The sequence below is a fragment of the Kockiozyma suomiensis genome (genome assembly GCF_038497685.1).
Source record: "Kockiozyma suomiensis strain NRRL Y-17356 unplaced genomic scaffold V2V93scaffold_5, whole genome shotgun sequence".
NCBI classification, from domain to species: Eukaryota; Fungi; Ascomycota; class Lipomycetes; order Lipomycetales; family Lipomycetaceae; genus Kockiozyma; species Kockiozyma suomiensis.
In genome coordinates this window covers 47905-69252 of record NW_027117668.1, presented here as the reverse complement: position 1 = coordinate 69252, position 21348 = coordinate 47905, and the positions used below count along the sequence as shown (strand labels likewise).

At 45.9% G+C, this 21348-nt stretch overlaps 12 protein-coding genes across 12 annotated transcripts; 6 read left to right on the top strand and 6 right to left on the bottom strand.

Moving 5' to 3' along the window:
* The first annotated feature begins 808 nt into the window (after positions 1-808).
* V2V93DRAFT_367206 (Alpha/Beta hydrolase protein) lies at positions 809-3286 on the top strand. Its single transcript, XM_066909510.1, has 6 exons — positions 809-1285; positions 1363-1831; positions 1894-1978; positions 2034-2114; positions 2170-2322; positions 2379-3286. The coding sequence occupies exons 1-6, from the start codon at positions 856-858 to the stop codon at positions 2943-2945; spliced, it is 1785 nt and encodes a 594-aa protein (XP_066766373.1). The 5' UTR covers positions 809-855; the 3' UTR covers positions 2946-3286.
* Positions 3287-3493: 207 nt separating this feature from the next.
* V2V93DRAFT_367203 (uncharacterized protein) lies at positions 3494-6379 on the top strand. The gene is made up of 2 exons (XM_066909509.1): positions 3494-4195; positions 4281-6379. Exons 1-2 carry the CDS (start codon positions 3632-3634, stop codon positions 5973-5975), a joined length of 2259 nt encoding a protein of 752 aa, XP_066766372.1. The 5' UTR covers positions 3494-3631; the 3' UTR covers positions 5976-6379.
* Positions 6380-6623: 244 nt separating this feature from the next.
* V2V93DRAFT_322905 (40S ribosomal protein eS21) lies at positions 6624-7017 on the bottom strand (the record flags this gene model as incomplete). The annotated part of the gene is made up of 3 exons (XM_066907423.1): positions 6624-6645; positions 6711-6928; positions 6994-7017. The coding sequence occupies 3 exons, from the start codon at positions 7015-7017 to the stop codon at positions 6624-6626; spliced, it is 264 nt and encodes an 87-aa protein (XP_066766371.1).
* A 390-nt stretch (positions 7018-7407) lies between these two features.
* On the top strand, positions 7408-8745 carry V2V93DRAFT_358012 (transcriptional activator of glycolytic enzymes-domain-containing protein; the record flags this gene model as incomplete). Its single annotated transcript, XM_066908048.1, has 1 exon — positions 7408-8745. One exon carries the CDS (start codon positions 7408-7410, stop codon positions 8743-8745), a length of 1338 nt encoding a protein of 445 aa, XP_066766370.1.
* Positions 8746-9049: 304 nt separating this feature from the next.
* Positions 9050-10175, bottom strand: V2V93DRAFT_367198 (uncharacterized protein). Its single transcript, XM_066909508.1, has 2 exons — positions 9323-10175; positions 9050-9175 (listed from the first exon to the last, which is right to left on the bottom strand). The coding sequence occupies exon 1, from the start codon at positions 10078-10080 to the stop codon at positions 9424-9426; it is 657 nt and encodes a 218-aa protein (XP_066766369.1). The 5' UTR covers positions 10081-10175; the 3' UTR covers positions 9050-9175; positions 9323-9423.
* Positions 10176-10501: 326 nt separating this feature from the next.
* Positions 10502-11274, bottom strand: V2V93DRAFT_367197 (ATP synthase j chain-domain-containing protein). Its single transcript, XM_066909507.1, has 4 exons — positions 11141-11274; positions 10967-10996; positions 10856-10906; positions 10502-10787 (listed from the first exon to the last, which is right to left on the bottom strand). The coding sequence occupies exons 1-4, from the start codon at positions 11199-11201 to the stop codon at positions 10735-10737; spliced, it is 195 nt and encodes a 64-aa protein (XP_066766368.1). The 5' UTR covers positions 11202-11274; the 3' UTR covers positions 10502-10734.
* Positions 11275-11412: 138 nt separating this feature from the next.
* Positions 11413-12426, top strand: V2V93DRAFT_367193 (uncharacterized protein). The gene has a single exon (XM_066909506.1). It carries the CDS (start codon positions 11527-11529, stop codon positions 12169-12171), a length of 645 nt encoding a protein of 214 aa, XP_066766367.1. The 5' UTR covers positions 11413-11526; the 3' UTR covers positions 12172-12426.
* Positions 12427-12451: 25 nt separating this feature from the next.
* V2V93DRAFT_367191 (uncharacterized protein) lies at positions 12452-14355 on the bottom strand. The gene is made up of 6 exons (XM_066909505.1): positions 14223-14355; positions 14117-14148; positions 14011-14064; positions 13922-13947; positions 13823-13859; positions 12452-13759 (listed from the first exon to the last, which is right to left on the bottom strand). The coding sequence occupies exons 1-6, from the start codon at positions 14329-14331 to the stop codon at positions 12515-12517; spliced, it is 1503 nt and encodes a 500-aa protein (XP_066766366.1). The 5' UTR covers positions 14332-14355; the 3' UTR covers positions 12452-12514.
* Positions 14356-14516: 161 nt separating this feature from the next.
* On the top strand, positions 14517-15745 carry V2V93DRAFT_367182 (cyclophilin-like domain-containing protein). Its single transcript, XM_066909504.1, has 6 exons — positions 14517-14644; positions 14711-14751; positions 14826-14921; positions 15009-15044; positions 15119-15187; positions 15305-15745. Exons 1-6 carry the CDS (start codon positions 14611-14613, stop codon positions 15515-15517), a joined length of 489 nt encoding a protein of 162 aa, XP_066766365.1. The 5' UTR covers positions 14517-14610; the 3' UTR covers positions 15518-15745.
* On the bottom strand, positions 15702-18663 carry V2V93DRAFT_367179 (SPX domain-containing protein). The gene is made up of 2 exons (XM_066909503.1): positions 18411-18663; positions 15702-18337 (listed from the first exon to the last, which is right to left on the bottom strand). Exons 1-2 carry the CDS (start codon positions 18491-18493, stop codon positions 16021-16023), a joined length of 2400 nt encoding a protein of 799 aa, XP_066766364.1. The 5' UTR covers positions 18494-18663; the 3' UTR covers positions 15702-16020.
* Positions 18659-20329, top strand: V2V93DRAFT_367176 (MRG-domain-containing protein). The gene is made up of 7 exons (XM_066909502.1): positions 18659-18998; positions 19066-19078; positions 19140-19424; positions 19497-19598; positions 19656-19917; positions 19967-20051; positions 20120-20329. Exons 1-7 carry the CDS (start codon positions 18799-18801, stop codon positions 20205-20207), a joined length of 1035 nt encoding a protein of 344 aa, XP_066766363.1. The 5' UTR covers positions 18659-18798; the 3' UTR covers positions 20208-20329.
* V2V93DRAFT_385400 (uncharacterized protein) lies at positions 20151-21345 on the bottom strand. Its single transcript, XM_066912237.1, has 2 exons — positions 21015-21345; positions 20151-20959 (listed from the first exon to the last, which is right to left on the bottom strand). Exons 1-2 carry the CDS (start codon positions 21126-21128, stop codon positions 20354-20356), a joined length of 720 nt encoding a protein of 239 aa, XP_066766362.1. The 5' UTR covers positions 21129-21345; the 3' UTR covers positions 20151-20353.
* Between the last annotated feature and the right edge of the window lie 3 nt (positions 21346-21348).

The window sequence follows — 21348 nt, the reverse complement described above, 5'->3', positions numbered from 1 at the left end:
GCCTCAAAATTGTGATTTTTTTTTCTTTCCTCCCAATTGGCTTTGCACGTGATATTTAAGTTTGAAGCTGCACGTGCATATATGTATTGCACAGTTATGCGTCGGGCTCTGTTGCAACTCTTTATATGTGCTGCATTGAGCCTATAAAAGATCGTAATGAGTATATTATTGATAGCTGCGGCAAGCATGATATAAATAACGGCATGCTAGTATTAGTGTGTTCAGACGTGGTAGTATAATACTGTCGATATCAGCATCAGACGTTGCATTCAGCTTGTCAAACATACTACCATATTTCTGCCGTCCGTAGCCATTGATGTTAGCAAAAGTGACTACAACAGAAAAGATTCAGAGTATAATACTTTAAATCGAGTATTTTCAAATGCTTAAGAATGAAGTATTTGTTATCAAATGGTATAGCCCTAGCCCGCAGTGCTAAAGTTGCCGGTTAGGGTTTTGGGCTGGCGCAGCTGGCGCAGCTGGCGGTTGTCGGTCACAAGAATCTACAGGATAGTAGTATCGTTAGAGATCATTGGAAAAGATATAATCTGATGAGATGGATTTTTTTTTAATTTTAAGAGTCATTTGGCAGGATTACTAGGGTGGTGTGGGCTTGAAGTAGTGGTCTGTCAGTAGTGCCTTTCATACTCTGTATCAGCCAGGTTTGACTTCAGATGACCAAATACAAATCAAACAAATAAAAATTGTCAGAAACGAATCTGTATATCTAAGCCAAATTCTCCCTAAAATTTAGTTTATATGCAATAAGTGGGCGTTAACAACAGTATCGTTATAGCAGACGATTTTCTTGAGTTGATATTGCAGAGCTAAGCCGCGAAGCTAGTCCAAACCGAAATGAAACTTATCTTCCGGCTAGCCGTTATCTCCAAACATCTGCCAATCCACAACACCATCCTAACCTCACTGAAAAAACTCTTTTTACCGAGCTTCTCAAGAACCTGCTTGCAAGTAATGGCCACGGCCGCTATTGCCCGCGAGCAATCCTCGGCCGCACACTCAAGCCATTCACTTCTCGAGAAACTGCCAAATGGCGCTCAGCATCTAGGCTCCGCAGCAACAAGACCAAGCCTGTCGTCTGTCTCTCGCGTGAACTCATTTCGCTCCAATGTCTCCTTATCGTCGACGAATGCTGCCGCTATGCTCTCAAAACGGTCGGCATCGCCGCAACGGTCGTTATCCTGTTCTCCGGCAAGAGCTAACGACGTTCGCGTCGAGCTGCGGAATCTGAATAGCTCCGCCCAGTTACATAACAATAATAAAATATGTATGTAGTATATCTGATTGGCACACCTTTTTTCTTGTCATTTTGTATACGATCCATCTGCTAACAAGTTTGTACAGCCCGCTTTGGAGAACCAACTATCTATTCCTCGGTACTCTGCTACCTGCGGCGAGGTGTCTCGTTCGTAATCTCCTTCTCCTTTCTCGGCTCACTAATGACAGCCGCAATCGTCCAACACTCGTTAGATAAATTCAAATCTTCATATCGATACATAAGAGGTAGTCCACCACCACGACGGCCATTTGCAGCTATCGAAAGGCAGCGCGCTTTAAAACGCACCAAGAAAGACAAGAAAGTCGTTCGCGATATACAGTACTACGCATCCCTTGTTGGTCTGCACGCGACCAAATACGAAGTTGTGACTGACGACGGATTTATTTTGCAATTATTTCGAATTACGGATCCAAGTGTGCCGGATGAGCAGTTGAAGACGAGGTATCCTGTTTTACTTATACATGGCTTGCTTCAGAGTGCCGGCGCCTTTTGCGTTAATGAGGAGGATAGCTTGGCATTCTACTTGTGCAAATCGTAAGAACTCGTTATATTTCTCCTTGTCATTGATTCAAGTGTTGCTGACGTTACGATAATAGTGGATATGACGTATGGATAGGCAATAATCGATGCGGATTTGAACATAAGCACCTGAAATATTCCTACAACGACCCTCGTATGTGGGTACGTAACGAACACCTGAACAGCCTTTTTTTTTTTGAAGCTAATGCATTTGCAGGATTGGGATATTACTGATATGGGAACTCGAGACCTTCCAGCTTTTATTGATCATATCCAGGCACACACCAAATATGAAAAGGTATTATTTATCTTTTGCTCTTCCTCTTTTGAAAAAAATAACTAACGAGTAAAAGATTGCTCTTGCTTGTCATTCTCAAGGGACTGCACAAGCATTTTTGGCTCTCAGCCGGTATCATACACCTGAACTGGGTCAGAAAATTTCTGTGTTTTGCGCTATCGCTCCAGCCGTCTATGCTGGCCCGCTTGTCGATCAGTCTTTTTTTAAAGTAAGTGCCAGTAGCCATTGAAGTTGTTCTGCTAACTTTTACTGACATCTATTCAGTTTATCAGATACCTTCCAGACTCTGTTCACCGTCTAATATTTGGTATTCATGCGTATATACCGGCCATGATCAACCTCCGTTTAATGCTTCCCAAATCTGCTCTTACTTTTTGTTCCTACATGATGTTTCATTTCTTGTTTGGCTGGTCCGACACGCGCTGGGATCGCGCACTGGAAGGCCGCATGTTCCAATTTTCACCTGTATATATTAGTTCTGAAAGCATGCGATGGTGGTTAGGCAAGGATGGATTTGCTACCCGGCGCTGTATATTCAAACGTGATGATGCAGACGAGGCGTGGTTTGACGCACGGTGTCCGCCTTTTGCTCTTTGGGTAGCGGGTCGAGACTCGCTTGTCAATGGCGACCGATTGATTCAACGGTTAGAAAACGCCGAGCCAAATGTCGTGGTGGTAAAAAAGGAGGTTCTAGATGAATATGAGCATCTTGATGTGCTGTGGGCTATTGATGCTGTTGATCATGTGCATCGCGGTATAAAAGAAGTGATATGGTCGACAGCTTGGAAACGGGAGCATTGCCAATGCCCGGTCGGCTGCGAAGAGCTATGAAAGGCTCTCTTTACTTGGTTCATTAATGGTCTATAGAAGTGTTATATGGATATACTGAAATGCAAAGAAGTGTGCATCGTGTTTTGTTTTGGAGTCTGATAATCGAGACCAGTACTATGATAACCGAACTGGTTTCCAATGAGAGAGTATTAGATTATGGGAAGCCAAGTCTAGAGTTTAGAGCAAGGCCAGTATATGTCGAATGATCCAATTTTGTCTGGTTTGTAGTGGATGAATAAATGAATTGTATCCGAGACAAAATCATCAACCAAATGAACTCGATTCTGACGCGTAGGATAGTTGACTACATTCACACGCGTATTTTGAAAATAAAGGAGTGCTCATTATTTGCTAGAATATAGCCGAAGAATGGCTATGCACAAAAAAAAAAAGAATGACAAATAGAGACTTAAGCAACATATCCAAGTAACTGAAAACGAGTCCATCCACCACTGAAATCGCTTAGGGTTTCCGATTCACTTCTTCAACCAGTAAACTACAAACAAACGGCCGGCGCAACTCAAACCCTTTTTTAATAAATAGCTCATGTCAGGCTCATGTCATTGTCTTTGGATGTCAAACACTCCGACAATGAGACCGGAAACAGGATCTGAGCTTGCTAAAGTATTGTAATACACAGATTTACGACTCAGAAACTGGCTACGCAAGCGCTCAGTCGGCCTGGAATGCCAACGGTGCCAGCAAAATTGACCTCATCCGCCGACGGGGACGCTATACAGTATTCCTATTCACCTTCTTTATTTGCCAAGCCGTATCCACGCGAAACAGAAGAATCTTTGCCTGTTATTGTTGACTTATTCACTGGCTCAAACGTGGCGACGACCAGCGCGGATTTGGTTGATCTTTCATCGTCGTTCTCAATCATTGACGATCCCCTGATTTCCAAAGATCACGAGACAGAGACTATTGATAGAGACAGCTACCCGGAAGAGGACTCGTCATTTGAAGCAGCAGCAGCATTATTTTGCGACAAGCTGGAAGCCGACGAGAAAACTAAGGTCAAATACATTCAACGCGCAGTATACACAACACACCAGCAAGGTATCTTGGATGATCTGGAAACTCAAGATATTATAGCGAGACAGTTCAAAATATTCAGATACAACGAGAACAAGTTGGAAAAGAGCCCGAAAAAAAGGATACAGACACAGATAGACTCGTTAAAAATCCACGCACTCTCAGAAAATATCCCTCCAACGTCAAAAGGCATGCCCAGCGCTACTAGAAAAGTACGCATATTATGATACTCCAAAATCTTTTTTTTCTTTTTTTTTTTCTTTTTGGCTTAGCTGAAGGCTACTGACATTACCTTAGATTATCGCAGCTCCGGTCCTAACACCAAAAGTTCGCACGCTATCCACACTCTCTCGACCGAATCGCTCCATAACGGCTCGCAATATCGCTGCCAACTGCCCGTCGACTACTCCAAACTACCCTTGTACATCTACTATCTCGCCTTCTCCTTTTTTGAATCCGGCTAGTAAAAAAATATCAAAGGCAGAACGCGATGCAGAGCTTCTACGTACTCGTCTGGCTAAACTCGCGAGTCCCGAGACAGCCATCGCAAAGATACGAGCATTACAGTTGACGTTTCCAGAACATGAAAGAGGATTACTCTGTGAAGGCGAAATGCTAAGACTATATGATGCGGCATGCAGGGGCGTGAATGGAGAGATTGAGGAAGCTAACAGTATGAAATTTAAAAGTTTAAGGTTGACTGGAAATGCACTACCGATTGATCAGTCGCCGTGTGAGGTTAGTCTTGGAACAGCTGCTGATCCCAGCGGTGTCTACGATTCACGAGAGCAGAAAACAGTAGTTTCTGTGTGTCAGAGTGAGCCAGAATTTCTTTCGCCCGAAAGTTATACGATACAGCCTTCAAAAGAATCATTTAGCGATGAAGTTCAAGTGATCAGAACACCGACTCCAGAGCCAGCACACAATGAAATATCACAACAAAGCCACTGCTCACCATGGCAAGAAGTAACAGAAGATAGTGGAATGAGTCCAGACAATATATGCACCATTCCGAGCTCGCAGCCAAACTCGCCTCGTACTACAACTTACGAAGAAGGCTGTGATACACAAAATATCTGTAATTCGCCATCTGTCTATATAATATCTCCGCCGTTAGTTAGCCACATATCTCACAGGTCTGCAGAGAAGGATTCTGTTCCAGATAGCGAAAGCGAGAGTATATACGACTCTGACGTTGACGTGGACTACATTTTAAGCTCTTCTCCTCGCCAAATCTATCCATATAAACCTGGCAAATCAATATTTTCCTCTTCATCATCACCTCTATATAGCGGAACATTGAATGATCGAACAATTTCGCAAAGTACGCGGGGAGTATCTACTTCGGTCGATGTTCGATCTCGAGCAGTGTCACTGGCCGAATCTACTGACTGGGACGTAAACGCAAATGGTCTTGACGCAATGGCACCAGCTACACCAACAAAATCGCGCAAGAAGAAGCAGAAAAGCAGTGACGTGCCCGAAATATCAGAGGAAGAGGCAAGTCTTTTGGATCTTCCGGCCTCAAAATTGCGCGCGAAATTGAATGAATGGGGGTTGAAAGCGCCACGAAAGAAATCCGAGATGGTATCAATGATTTTGCATTACCAGACCAAAATTATCGACAATAGAAATATCGACGACGATTATCTGCAATCTGACGTCGAGCGTGAGAAGCAGCCGGCGATGTCATCTGAAGAGATACGCGCGGGAATCATGAAAAGAATAACTATTCACGTGCGCACTTCGCAGGAGGCAAGGAAATGGTGGATGAAAATTCTCCAATACGAACCTATTATCGTTGAAGATTTTGCCGCGTATTTGATGCAGGCTGAATTAGTTCCGACTGGGAATAGTCGGCGAAGAGAGGATGAGGTTGATGCGAACGTAATGGCTATAGTGAGGGAGTGGTGCGATATGCAAAGTGTGTGCACTACAAGTAATCCGGCCCCCAGGCAGGCTAGCCAGAGGAAGAAGAGGGGAAGAAATTAGCGAGCACAATATAATATGCGTGGCTACATAAGCTTGTTTTAATGAAACTACAGTAGGATGTCCAGCCCGTATCTGTCCTTTGTCAAACGGATTAAAAATCAACAAAAGTCTTCAGAAGGCCGGTAATTGTCTTAATCTGCGACTTGATGATCTGTAGAATAATGTAAAATACAGACCTGCGCTGTTGACACACGTGAGTATATTATGTCTGGAAACTAAGACGCAAGATATCAAGACAAGAGTACGTCGGATACGAGACACTGGAGATGAACCAACAGTAGCAGTCTTTTAATATTAATTAAAAGAGAGACGGGTACATTCGCACGCACAACGTATCCAGTAGCATACTCCACAACATCTGAATATCGAACGAAAAAGCCGCCAGACGCATTGTGACAACGTGCGCACAAGTCGATGGCGGGGATGAAACAGAGCAAACACAGATTGATATGAAATAGAAAGTTGTTCTTTTAAAAGAGTAGCATTGATGAGATATTCAATTAGATGATGGTAAATGTACATTAACTTTTTTGATTCTTCAGAACTGAAAAGATCCCATTCCTACGCCTCATACTTTTTTTCTTTGATACTGCGAAATCAATCTAATGAAGACACCCAAACGGAATAACAGAAGAATAAGTAAAAGATTTATCGCTGAGCAGACCAGACGCTAGAAGAACAAACCGGTCAGCAAAACTATTCGCAACTACAAAAGACAAATATAAATGAACTTACTTCTTGAGCAGACCGTCGCGCTGAGCAAGACGGTTAAGCGAGTCGTCGGCCTCACCACGCGACCGCAAAAAGCCGCTGAGAGCGTAAGTGGTGTACTGTCCGGGGATGACGAGACCAGACTCATCGACGTCGGCGACGTTGAGCTGGACCGAGGCGTGGTCGGTGGCCTTGATGATGCGGTTGGTGGCCGAGCACTTGCGCGGAACGTACAGTTCGACCTGACGACGAAAAAGAAAGTTAGTGGATGACAGTACGATACATTACAACAACCAGATAGACATACGAGGACTCCCTTATCGTTCTCCATTGTGATTTATGTGGTCTTTGTAGTGGTTACTGAGAAGCAGTTCTGATCAGAAGTCGAGGATTGTCCGTTGCGTTGTCGGACGGCTCAGAGAGGCCAAAGCACGTGTGTAGGGTTAAGACCTAGTTTGTGACTGCTGTTCTGTGACGCAGTTGTGATTGGATGTGACCAGTGAGCAAGCGGAGCACTTTGTGAATTGCGTGAGCATGTGTGATCGAACTTATCGGGCTCTGCCTCGACAGCAATTTCGCAGCCAGCCTCGTCCAGCGCTCCGCCTTCTCCGCCCTGATCTCCGTTTCCCGGCTCGTCAGCGAATGAGCAGATGATCTGAGTACGTGAAGATCTTTATCTAGAAGTAGAGTAAGAAGCAGAAGAACCCGAAAAAGCAGGGTCATGGCCGAATTTGCGCCGTACAACGACGGCACGCTCGCGGCAGTCGTTGTCTCGGCAGCCGCCCCGCAGTCGTCGCACTCCGCAATGCTTTCGCAGGGCTATCAGCAACAGCAGCAACAGCAGCAGCAACAGCAGCAGCAAGCACAACAGCAGCAACAAGTGCAGGCACAGCAGCAGGTACAGCAACAGGTGCAGCAACAGCAGGCTCAGCACCAGCAGCAACAACAGCAGGCTCAGCACCAGCAGCAGACACAGCAGCAGCAACAGCATCAATCGCAATCGCAGCAGGTATACGACCTTCAAATTGACAAAATCGTCAAATCTCTCGAGCAACTACATGCAAAAGTTGATGCCATCCAGCGTATCATCGACCAGCGCGGTACCGCCGCACAACTCGACGGTCTAACAGCAGCTCGCAATGCCGTCAGTCGCCAGGCCTCCTTCCTTCTCAACCAACAGCAGCAAGCACAGCAGCAGCAGGCTCAGCAGCAGCAGCAGCAGCAGCACCAACAACAACAGCAACAACAGCAACAACAGCAGGCACAGCAGGCAAGGCATAGGGCGGTCGGCATAACGACTCCTGGCCTCGTCGATGCAGACATGGGCGGCCCGGGCGGCATGGCAGCCGCTCACCAGCTCCTCACAGCTAACGACGTCGATCTGCATGACCCACGTATGCTTGCCCTTTCTGCAGCAGCAGCAGGCGGCTCATCAGCAGCTCAGGGCATGCTCGCTGACGCAATGGATGTCGTCGATACTGGCGACCACCGCTCTGACCAAACCCCTGGCGGAGCTGGACCAGGACAGGGTGCAGGAGCAGGCCAGAATCCCAGAAGTCTGCAAGCACATCATCTCGAAAATCCTATGCTGGCCAACATGCGCGTTGCCGCTCACGGGCAGTCCGTTTCAGCACCCGTTACGCCGCTACGGGGTCTGCCGCTCGTCCAGACTGCCTCATCCGCCTCGGCTTCGTCTGCCAGTGCCGGTGTCTCACGGCGGCGATCTGCCATACCGTTGTCGGGCCAGTATAAAATGGACCGCAGCACGCAGACCGTTGACCGCTTCTGGGAGGAGTGGACGGTCGGCATAAACGGAGCACCCTCGATCCAGGCGCTCAACGCTACTTTCCGCGCCTCGTGGCGGAGCGAAGTTGCTGAGCGGAAGTTTTATTCGCAGAGATTTGTGCTGGTGCGGACTATTGAGTGGATGATGCGTACCCAAAATATGACTGCACCGGAAGCGGTCGAGGAGCTCGAGAAGCGGCGACTGGCACTGAAAGTTAGTCTTAGTCGCCTGTGTCGTTTACTGAAAGAAGAGGAGATGAAGCGCGAAGAATAGCCTCCAAGCAAGTTGAATTTTTACGAAAGGAGACTGATCACTGCTGAAGAGGGATTTAAGAAAACTTATGATGATTATATTTGTTACTTGTGCTTAAATTGTATTAGTATCCTGCACCTTCTCTGTATTTCTTTTCCTATTGTGACATTAATTGGTTTATGAGTGCTTGTGCTTTTGTTTCTTTTCTTTTTTGTGCTATCTCATGCCGTTTTTGCTTTACAAGTTTTTTTATGTGCGATGATCATCCCTCTACTTGTTTTTTTTACGAGTAATTACTTGTTTTATCCTCCTGCTGTGAAACTACTATATGTGCACTGTACGGAACTACTATATGTACACAGCTAGATGGGATACAACATGGCGAAAGCAATTCAAGGTCTACGATATGAGAAGAAAAGGCGGACAATAGAGAATAGATGAAGGACAAAATACGGATGGATGGATGGATGGATGGATGGATGGATGGAATGGAATGGACAAAGGAACTATCTGGGAGGATGCTACGAAAAATGCGATCGAATTGTGCTCTATTAGTGTTTTTGTTTTTGTTTATTGATCTTGATGTATCTGTATTATATGACTTATATATCTTATGCCTATATAAGCGGCGTGATGCATCCTATACTCCCTAGCCATTCCTATTATCCTCAAAGAGCAAACTCAAATGGAAAAGCGAGACTAAATGACACCATATCTACCAAAGATATACTCTTCCAACAATGCCTCAAAAACTGACATAGCAAAACCAAATCCAAAACATTCAGCCTCAGCACTGACAAGTAGTTTAGGATCTTGTGTAAAATCCGTACTCATTTCTAAAACAACAACCACGGCTAACATCGCGACACCACAAAAGTATCCGCATTTGGATAATATGCCGAGAAAGCGCAGGATTGAATTTAACGCGACGCGATACAGAAACCTCGGACGAGGGCGGATCAAGTCTTGCGGAAGCTGACCCTCCGATGCACTATCTAGTGAAGTTGGGCTGGCGCTTGAACATGGCAAAGATTGCGGCTCTGCGAGACCTCTCGCGAGACGACTGCGCCGAAAGCTGCGAATGACCCTGATCATCGCAGCAGTCGCGATCAAGATGGCAACGGCGGTGTTTAGTTTGCGATGAGGTTTATCGTTTTGCCAAAATATGGAGGGTAGACTTTCAGCACTGCTTAAGACGCTGAAATTGAATGTCTTGCCTCTACTGTCTGAGTACGTACCGTACCGACAACTTGGGCCGCGGTCGCAATCGTCATCTTCGTGGTACCAGATGTCTGAGTAGAAGTTGTCGATAGGCTCAGCGCTGAATGCCGATGAAGTCTCTGTGACCATAGACATGACTTTATATTGAAGATAGATAGACAGACAGACAGATAGGCAGACAGACAGATAGGCAGACAGACAGATAGGCAGACAGACAGATAGACAGACAGACAGACAGTACGAGAAATAACGAGCGATATAAAAGAGCTGAAAACGAAGGTGGCTGACGAAGGCTTGAACAGGTATAGCGTCAACGCGCCACATGCGATAATTTTGTACGGAGACGTACTTGTATGCAAGGGTTTGCAAGAGTTTGCAAGATACTGCAAGATCCACGAAGGGCTAAGAATAAGCTTGTTCAGGATTCAATCTCGAGAATGGACGAGTGGCTGCGGCAGAGGCCGCGCTGCTTAACAGGTGGCCCTGACGTATTATAGAACTCAAATAGCGGCCGGTGCAGCGCCATGTTGATGTAAGCGATATATATAATGGAGCATCTGTTTGATAGTCTTTTTTTAAATTTATTTATGATACATTGAAACACATCTCTAATGCAGATAACATAAACAACCCGCGCTTTACCAGCTTGTCATACCATAATTCTTACTCTTCACTGCAAATCGCACTTTTCTCCGGATCAATGTGATTGTTCATCCATGCTCATTCCTGGCACCAGTAGCAAGTAAATCTAACCAAAAACTGCATAAATCGGAGCGGAAAGGTAGTAACTTAGTGCTTCTTGCCAAAGTTGGGATTGCGCGGATCGTTCTTGAACTCGTCGGCTACGTACAAATTTGACATGTCAGCATATAGTCCAATCACAATCATAATCATATCAAAGGGAACTCACAGTCCATCATAGCGGTGGCAGCCTTGCCGATAGCGTAGTAAGTGACGACGGCTACAGCATGTCTATCAGTAATGTTTCAATCGTTTGTAGTAGCAGCTAGACAGTACTCACCACCGACAGCAAACGGCCACAGAGGCTTCACTATACAGATAAAAAAGATCCAGTTAGCATTTACGGAAGATCAACACAATTGCCCTGAATGATGGCTGATATAAGACGAGAAGATGCTCGGCCAATCAGAGCGAGCGGGTGCGCGGGCGCGAAGAGTGCTATGGGAGGACGTACTGATGGGAGTCGGATACTTCTTCCAGCCGAGGAAAGAGCCAAAGATAGCGGGCTGAGCCATTGTGTGAGAAAGAGAGAAATAGACCGGGAAAAGGGGAAGGTAGAAAGTGGTGAGGAGGAGGATAGAGACGAAGAGAAGACAGACTCGGAAAGGCGGTTTTCGGAAAGCAAGGCCCAAAAAAAGCCCTGCCAAAGCACATCACATGATCCAGGGTTTGGGCATGGAGCTCTTTTTGAGCATCATCGCTCTATTCACGAGCTGCTTCGCATCAGCCTGATCTCGTTCACTTATCGCGTATTTTCTTTCATTGTTTATATATATTCGATATATACCTCTGCTGCATACACACACTGTTTTTCCCGCTAGCAATGCGATAGAGGCCAGCATGCCACCCGCTCAGCTCTCCGTCGCAGACCTTCCTCACCATCTGCCCTCGTCCCTCGTCCGCGACTTCGCCTACCCTCACTTCCACCCCCTTCATGCAGGTCCTCTACCACCGGACGCTAGCCCGGCGCTTTCACAGTTTTCAAACTCGCAGTCGTACTCCCACGACAGTCAACAGGACTCAGATGCTAGCGGTGACGGCCCCCCATTTGCTGAAGACGAGTACCTTGCCTCGCCGGTAATCTCGACCGCAGCTGGCGGCGAGCGCGAGTACTACTTCTCCGTCGCATCCTCCGAGGATGAGATTCACGGACGCGCTCTTGCATTATTTGACTTTGTTCCCGAAAATGACAACGAGGTCCCACTCAAAGAAGGCCAAATCATATGGATCAGCTACCGCCATGGACAAGGCTGGCTTGTTGCGCAAGATCCTGCCACTGGCGAATCCGGTCTTGTGCCGGAGGAATATGTCGAGATCATTCAGCGCGATGCGTTTCAAGCTGATGAAGATATGGCTCAGCATGCTGACGTGATAAGACAGGGATCTGCTACTTCTGCAGCTCCAGACGCCACCGGTATATCGTCCAAGATTGCCAGATCGCACGACGGCGCTGATGAAGACACATGGGAAGATATAGAGGAGTGATTCTTTCTCTATGACTATTTTCTTTCTTTTTTTTTTTTTTTTTTTTTGGGTTTATTGTCATTATTATTGTTTATAGTTTGAGCAGGTTGACAATTCTTTTGGATTATGAGCTGGATGACCTTTTTCCATTTCTTGTGCGCTATCGCTTTTTTTATTTTTGACTATGTGTATTATCAACTCGGTGTTTGCGATCCCTTTTGACTATTTTGTATTTATAATAGTAGTAATAATAATTTAATATATTTTATCATTCTATATCTTGTATTCTAAAATCACCAAAAAGGTTTTAAAAAAATGCATTCATAAATACTAGATACAAACACTCGTGATCTATCTATCCTTTTTATAACAGCAAATCGTCACCCCCCGGCGAACTCACATTCGCATTCGCATTAGCACTCGTCGTACTATTGCTCCGAGCCTGATCCCAAATTCCCGCCGTGGCGCTCTGCTGCGCGAGCTTTGCCATACTCACATTGCTACTGCTTGCAGAATTAGCTGGCTTTTTCGATACGCCTGATGCAGCAGTAGACCAAAGTGAACCAAACACATCATCTTTCTTCTTTGCGGCGGCTGAAGATGATGAGCCCACTGTGCCGGAAGTCTGGCTGGGCGTCGCGCTGAACCCACTGATATTGTAGTTTGGCCCTGTACCGCTGGTAGCACTTGCGGCAAAATACGATGGCTGCGATACAGGCGCAGCCGACGAGGTAGTTGACGGCGACGAAATAAACTGGCCAAATTGCTGCGGCTGAGCATATGTAGGTTGGGCGTACGCCGGCTGAGTATAAGAGGGTGTAGCAGCCGCCGGTGGTTGGTTAAACAGGTTCGTGATGCTGGCAGCAGTACTTGTAGTGGTGGTGGTAGCGGGAGACGCCACAGCAGACTGAAAGTCGTCAAAATCGTCATCAAAGGCAGATGCCGGCGGTGCAGGAGTTGCACCTGGTGTAATACCTGGGGTCGCGGCCAGGATCTCGTTGTCATTATTGTCGTCAAAGGAAAATAGGTCGACCTCTGGCGCCTTAGGTTTAGTTGCAGGTGGTTCAGCCGAAACAGAAGCATACTCAGTCGTCGTCGTCGAGTCCTCTACACCGACATCATACTCTTCAAACTGACCCGAGTCGCGTGAGGCGCTATACGCGGCCCGACTGCTGCTTTCACCACCAAAACCACCGCCATCACCATACACGCCACCACTGTACCCGCCAAAATCCGCTGAGTCACTACCAAATCCACCGTACTTCTTACCGGTGCCAGCAAATCCGCCCCGACCACTGCTACCGCCCAAGTCGTTCGAAGCCACACCAACGAATTTGTCCTTGGCAGCGCGCGCCTTCTTGCGTTCGCTACGGATCTTTTCATCGTCGCCGAGTAAAGCAACCAGTTCTTTGGACCGATTGCGCACGTTTATACCCTGATCTTTGCCGTTTGAATCGGTGTAGTGGAATGAACGTAGCATGCTGATAGTGGCGCTGTGAGCCCGGGCGTCGTCGACGACCCGCTCGGAACCATGTTTGATAAGAAACTCGAGAAGCTGCAAGGCTTTGTAGATCTGGCGCCATTCGTGCGCCGATTTTTCGGTAAAACGCTAAAAGGAGTATGAGAACTGAGATGCATAGAGGAACTGACAAAAAGGAAGCAATTTAGATACCCTGTAAATCATTGGCATGATCTCATTGAAGCTCGCACTGAAATGATGGATGATAAGTCGCAGAAACCATTAAATATTGAAAGTAGAGTAAACACATACTAGTTAAAAGTTGCATCTGCAATTTCCTGCGCAATTGAGTTGTCAATTGAGTTATCAGAGGGAAAGAAACGCCAAAAAATAAGGCATACCTGCATGAGAGAGCCACTGGCGCCCCAGGGTTCGTTGTTGGTGGCTTCACGGACCTAGACCAGGTCAGTCAACGAAGACCACTCCGAAAGAGCAAAAAAAACACACCTGCGATTCTATAGGAGAGAAATTCATCATGACTAGAGAAGCAGAAAAAAAAGGTCAGCAGGCCGGCAGTGGCGGGAGCAGCAGCAGGAGACGGGCAGTAACTGACCATTCTGGGCCTTACGGACGTAGGCCTTGACATCGTAGAGAGAGATGTTCTGAACGGCATCCTTGAGGCCCTTTATGTTGGGATTGTTGAGCACACGCTGGGTGTTCATTGCGATGCGGAATGGTGAGTATAGAGAACATAGAAAGCAGCAGCAGTAGATAGGGCAGCAGCACGATGACGTTGCGTGAGGCGTGCACTCAAAACAAAGGTTTATGGCATAACTGCAAAATAACAAGCACACGGGGTTTGTAGGCAGATCGCTCGATCGTGTTCGAGCAGGATGCAACCCAAAATGTTCGCCCGTCGCCTACCTTTCTCTACCTCTTCCGCGTTTTTCCTCCGCTCTCCTACTCAGCTTCTCAGTCAAAGGTTCTACTCTTCTGCAAATATGACCACCATCTACTTCGATACTTCTGCCGGCGGTAAGTACTTTTTCTGCGTGCTACTCCTCTTTTATTGCCCGTTTACTGACTGCTTTTCCTCTCCAGGCCAGCCCCTCGGTCGCATCGTTTTCAAGCTCTACGACGACGTATGATACCAACTGTTTTATCTTATCGCCTTCATCCCCATTATCTGCAACTCACTGACACTTCTTCTTTTCAGATTGTCCCCAAGACCACCGAGAACTTCCGCGCTCTTGCTACTGGCGAGAAGGGCTTCGGCTACGCTGGCTCCTCCTTCCACCGTGTGATCCCCGACGTACGCCTTCCGTTTGCCTCTTGCCGACAACTCAATCTGCTTTACTTTGTTCCAGTGCTGACTTCTCGCCTTTTAATGATCATATAGTTCATGCTTCAGGGTGGTGACTTTACCCGCGGTGACGTAAGTGCTTCTTTCCTTCTCTACTCTTCTCTCTAGTCTTCTTCCTGCTGACCTCTGTTCTTTTGTTCTACTAGGGTACTGGAGGCAAGTCGATCTATGGTGCCAAATTTGCCGACGAGAACTTCCAGGTCAAGCACACCAAGGTACGTCTCCCTCTGCATCTTCCTTTCTCGCACTGCCTCTTCGTGCACCTTGGTGCCTTTTCGAAGCAGCGCGAACCTTTTCCCAGGTTAGGGCTCTACTGACTAAGCCATCCGCAGCCCGGTCTTCTCTCGATGGCCAACGCCGGCCCTCACACCAACGGCTCTCAGTTCTTCATTACCACCGTCCCTTGCCCTTGGCTCGACGGCAAGCACGTTGTCTTCGGTGAGGTCACCGAGGGCTTCGACATTGTCAAGAAGATTGAGGGCCTTGGAACCCGCAGCGGTGCGACCAAGACCCAGATCAAGATCGAGAAGTCCGGTACTTTGTAAATCAACTGCTTAGTTGCTTTATCTCGTCTTCTTGTGCTTTCTTTATATAAGTTAAACTCGGTGTACTGACGGTGTAGCAGTATCAACTCTGCTCCCATAAAAAAAGTCGTTTTTATTTTACATACTTTTTTTTCTATTTCTATTGCTGTATAGTTATATCTATCTATCTATCTATCTATATATATTTTGTGAGAGATGCAAATATTATATTATTAAAATAACCCTAAAGATCTTGTATATTCATAAATTTCCCCGAGATGATATAGGATGATCATGAAGCTTGAGAAAAAAAACACGAAACACGAAACACGAAACACGAAACACGAAAAGAAAAATCTACCTCATTATATGCTCGCCCTGATCCATATCTGTAAAATGAGAAAAATAAAAAAACTAAAAACTCCGCCTTTATCATCAAGAAAGTGTATCATGACCTATAAAAGAAGAAAGAAAAAAAATCATTACACTTAGGCTCGAGCGGCTTGTACTCTATCTGATCATCTCTACAACCCAACAACCTTCATCAATCCAAACCCAAGCGATATAATCACAAGGTATGCAAGAATACTAGACGGTACACCTCGAGTAATAAACAGCGACACAGTCAAATACGGTCGTCCCTGGTCATCAGTTGTGCAAATCGCAGTCACATTAGGGAATCCAGATGTAGGCAGTCCCATCGCGCAGGAGCACAGCAGAGCTGCACCCATAACCAACAAATTCGGATGCGGATTATCCATAGAGTATCCGACTTGAGCCACAATAGGCAACAAAATCAGTGCGGCGACAGTGTGCGAGATAAAAGTTGCAATAATGAGAATTAGCGATCCAAATACAACCATCACACCGTAAATTCCCATTCCGCTAACCAACGATTGGATTCCAATCGCAATTGTATCAAGTAATCCAGATGACGATACAGCTTTGCCCAATGCAATACCTCCCATCGCAAGAATAATAATTGTCCACATAAAATTGTTGAAGTCCTCTTTTGTCAACAAGCCAGTGCCAAAAAAAATCACAAGCGGGATAATAGCCAAAACACCCATGTCTCCGAAAACTCCTTCGAGCTGATGCGACACGCACCACAATGCAATAGTCACAAGAGTTACAACGCTCACGAAAATCTGAGTACGATCGAATTTCTCCGTCTTGCGCTCAATCTTTGTGTATATAGCTCCTTTGGCAGGGTTAAGTGTGATCAACAAAAACACCCAGATCAACACAATCGACAAAATACAGACCGGCAGAGCAATAAAAAACCACGCTCCCCAAGACGGGTTTGGATTCATGTTTTGCAGCGCAATCACATTCTGCGGACTCGCAATCGGCGACGCCATACCTCCAATATTTGACGCCAAAGCAATTCCCAGAATAAGAGCCTTTGGAAAATTCGACGCCGTGTCTTGCGTTCGCAAAAGTGGCTGAATAATAGACAGGCATAACACCGGTGAAGCAACGTTTGAAATCCACATACTCAAAAACAAGGCAACAAACATTGTCATCAGAAGCACGTTCCGCGGCTTCGTGCCTGCATTACTTAGTACCCAGGTGGCAATCGCTTTTGCAATGTTGTACTTGCTTAGAGCAGCAGCAATAGCAAATCCACCAAGTAGGAGCATAATCACGGGCGTCCACATTGAAGCAAAAATGTACTTTGTCGCATCTGGAGCGCTCAGACGCTCGTGATACACGTCGTCGGATCTCACAGCACGGAATACAACAACCAGCAGAGGTACAAGCATTGACGTTACAAACAACGGAATAACCTCTGTTGCCCAAAGCATCGAAGATGCAATGAGAATGGCAAGACATGCCTGCGGCTCCGGCTCGTCAAAAATTGGAACTGTTAACAGCACAATGAACGTAGAGATAATGATCGACAGAATAGCAGTCGTAGAGTTAAATATCAATCTAGGAAGCCTTATTATACCGAATCTTGTACGAATCAAAAATGGTGGCTGACTGGCAGTCGACTTGTGCTCTAGTGCGTCCGCAATCGGATTGGAACTGACCAAAAGACCTTGATTTGTGATTCCGACTCCCTGCACTTTGCTCTCTATACCCATCATTTCTCGCCACACAGAATTTCTATCCCAGACGACATATTCTCGCAAATGCATACGAAGCTCGACTTTCGCTTGATTAATATCACCATGCGTACTGATAGCTGAAAAGAGAGTAGTCAATTCTGACAAATTCTCATCAATCTCAGCACGCGACTCAGCTACAAATGGTGGCGCTTTCTCGACAACATTCACAACATAATTGCCAGGAATTTCGCGGTTCAAAGTTTTTGCGTATTTTTTCAAAGACTTTGCAAAACCGGTGCGATTAAGTTGCACATACGATTTCAGTTCAGAGAAGGCAACGAAGAGAGCTATGATACGCTTCTTGAGAGTGATTTTGAGGTCAGAGATCTCGTCAAACTCGCCATGTATCGAGTTAAGCGAAAGTGAATCGCCACCTTTATCGGCGAGAGGAACTCGCTCAGCAGAGTTGACCGCAGCTAATATACTTTCGCCATCAGAAAATTGGTGAGCAGCGGTGATCGACGAGCCAGATGAAGTGCTAGCTTCTTCATGCCCAACTTGATTAGTATAATCGTAGATATCCTGCTTAAGCTGCGCAACATCGTTAACAAGCTCGTGTGATTTTTCGTCATAGAAGCGACATATCTTGCTGAGTTCGTCGTCGAGCGCACGGCGGAAGATGGCGTCGAAGTCTGCAAAAGCGTCGTCCGAGATGAGCGAAATGGTTTCCGAGTCACGCTGGAGCTGAACTGCACGATTATTTGCTTCGGCGTCAAGATTCGAGATACTGCAATCCTCAATAAATCAACATCGTTAGGAAACAGTCTTAGCTTATAGAGAATATGAGGGTGAATACACACAGTTTCTTGAGTCCCGAGTAGCTGATATAGAACGCCGACCATTCCGGCACCGCATTAAATTGAACAGTGCGACTGAATTTCATTATTACGCACTAATCCCGAGTACAAATCCGAGAAAGAAATAGTCGGTGGGGGTGAATATTCAACAAAAACGCAGATCCGAGTCGAGGCACGACTCACTCAGCCTTGGTGCTTGTGGACCAGCCGAGCGCTTATTCTCCTGCACGTGCATCGTGCATTAAGTCACTTAAAATGCGTCTGATTTATCACCGCGACCACGATATCACTATAAACACGTTGTCTCTATCATCAGTTGCCGGGGCGCATCTCGGAGAGAGATATCTACATACACAAAGCAGCCCCGTTCAGGCACACGAAACTGGTAGCAATGTCTGCTACTGCCCCGCCAGAGGGATTCCATACGAACTCGCGATGTCTGGCATTTCATGGCCCACTGCTCTACGAATCCAAAATTCTCAAAGTGTACCTTCCCGGTCAGAAGAACGAAGACATCCCTGTCGACGAGATCCCCGGTGAGCTTCGCGAAGCTGTCGCGTACTTGATCCACTATAAAGGATGGAAGTCCTCGTATGCTGTCACTTTTCTTTAATGATAATTATTGTATAGTGCAATAACTGACTTTTATGTAATTTAGATGGGACGAATGGGTTAGTTACGCGTCGTATCATATGCTGCCATATTATTTTTGCTAACGTTTGTCTTGGACAGCTGCCTCAACAGCGGGTTTTACGATGGACAGAGGAGAATCTGCGACTTCAAAAGGAACTGAAAAATGAAGCATTACAACAATTGCGTTCGAAGAAAGCCAACGGAGGCGTCGAAGGCTCACCAGCTACCAGCGGAACTGCCGGGGGCACAGGAGTATCAGGAACTGCTGCTACAACAACCTCACAATCCTCTAGTTCCGCCTCGCACAAGCGTAAAGATGTGGCAAAGGATCATGCAGAGTCATCCAGGTCATTAAAGAAGACAAGACGTGATGCCGACGACAAAGTACGAATTATCTCTTTGATGTGCATTCTTTGTGCTGCTACAGCATTGACAAATTTTTATTTTTATTTACAGGAAGATCGTCAGTCGTCCCATCTCGATGTTCATATTATAATACCAGATATTCTTATGGCCCAGCTAGTCGACGATTGGGAATACGTAACCAAAAATTCCCAGGTATGTTACGTACAATGATATGTGTCGTTGTAATTATTTGCTAACCAATTACTACAGCTGGTCGACTTGCCACGCAAACCAACTGTGAAGGATATCCTGCAAGATTTTAAAGTAGCCTACCAGAAACGCCGACTCAGTAATGCTGAATCTGAAATATTGGATGAAGTAATAGAAGGCATTCAACTGTATTTTGACAAAAGTTTAGGTTCCATACTGCTTTACCGCTTCGAGCGGCAGCAGTACTTGGAAATAACTACTACTAATCCCACAAAGCTTCCACGGGAACTATATGGCGCAGAGCATTTATTGAGACTATTTGGTATGTAGTAATATATCAACTAGGATTGAACCGGCCTAACTTTCCGCAGTCTCGCTTCCTGGACTTTTATTACACACACATATGGATCAACAAAGCCTTAATGTACTGAAAGGACATATCGAGGAGTTGCTCAAGTGAGTTGTTCTCTTATACGCGCGCGCATCGTGTGCTATATAATTTATACTTACGCTGGATATCACAGGTATATGGCTAAAAACCGAAAATCACTTTTTATGGAGTTCTATATTAACTCGACTCCAGCGTATGATGCCAGCTCCCGTGGACTATAAAACTCGAAGGCAGCTATGGTACCGCGTCATGTTATTTATAATGTACACTAGACGAATATGTAAAATCAAACTAACTATCAAAACTCTTTTTCGCCATAACCAATGCAATGAAATGTCCAAGATAAAAACAAAGTTGACGATTAAGCTCAGTTCATCGTCAAAGTTATACTTTTCAAGTCTCGAATTTCGTCTTTCAGGTGCGACACGAACTGCTTCGTTTGAGCCATTGATGATATTTCGGGTCGCGTTCGATGTTTGTTAACACCGGCATATGAGAATTGGTCGATCAACAAATTCAGCTCATTGATGGAATACGAAGCACCAGCTTGGCCAGGGGTAGTTAGTAAATCCGGCAATAGTTTTACATGACGAGAAACATATTGCAAAGAATGATAACTTAATGGCAGCATATCACCTCCAATGTCGGACGAGTCGTTGGCTGTAGGCGTTTGTCCCTCGGCATCTTGTTCGACAACTGACAACAGCCTCGCTTCGGAGCTCGATGAACTGATATCTATCTGATCATCTGTCTGTGTATACTTGTCGACGTACAATTCTGCGCCATCGGTTGTCTCTTGTGCAGCGTTGGTGTTTATTGTATCGGCGATAGTGCTGTGGCGTAGCGGAGCAGTCGGTGAATCGGCGACCACCGATGACAATCTCGAGTTGATTCGATGCATAAACTCCAGAGTATGATCAAATAACTCTTTCCTAGCAAATACTAGCATCATAAATTTTGGAAGAATATAGATCTACTGCAATGTTAGTACGCAGCTTGCAAACGGCCATGGGCAGATGGATGCTTACGCGATTCAGCACTCCGGCTGCTAGGAATAGGCCTCCAAAAAGATACCATAGCCGCAGCAGAGATCGCAGCAAAACCAGCCTTCTGCGAGAATTAAATATCGAATTTGACTGCATTTGAGAATCAGTATGTAGTCAATACAAAGCCGTTGTGCAGGATCAAAGAAGAATTATGCTCTGCGAGCCGCAATGAACCCTTAACGCGCCTTTCCCAAGTTTCTGATATTTCGTGACTAGTCGAGTAAAGCTCACTCTAAGCGCATCAAACTCCCAGTTCATGTTCTTATAATAATAAGCTGCCACCAAGCCCTTGTTCAACTGTCCTTTTTCTTTGAGC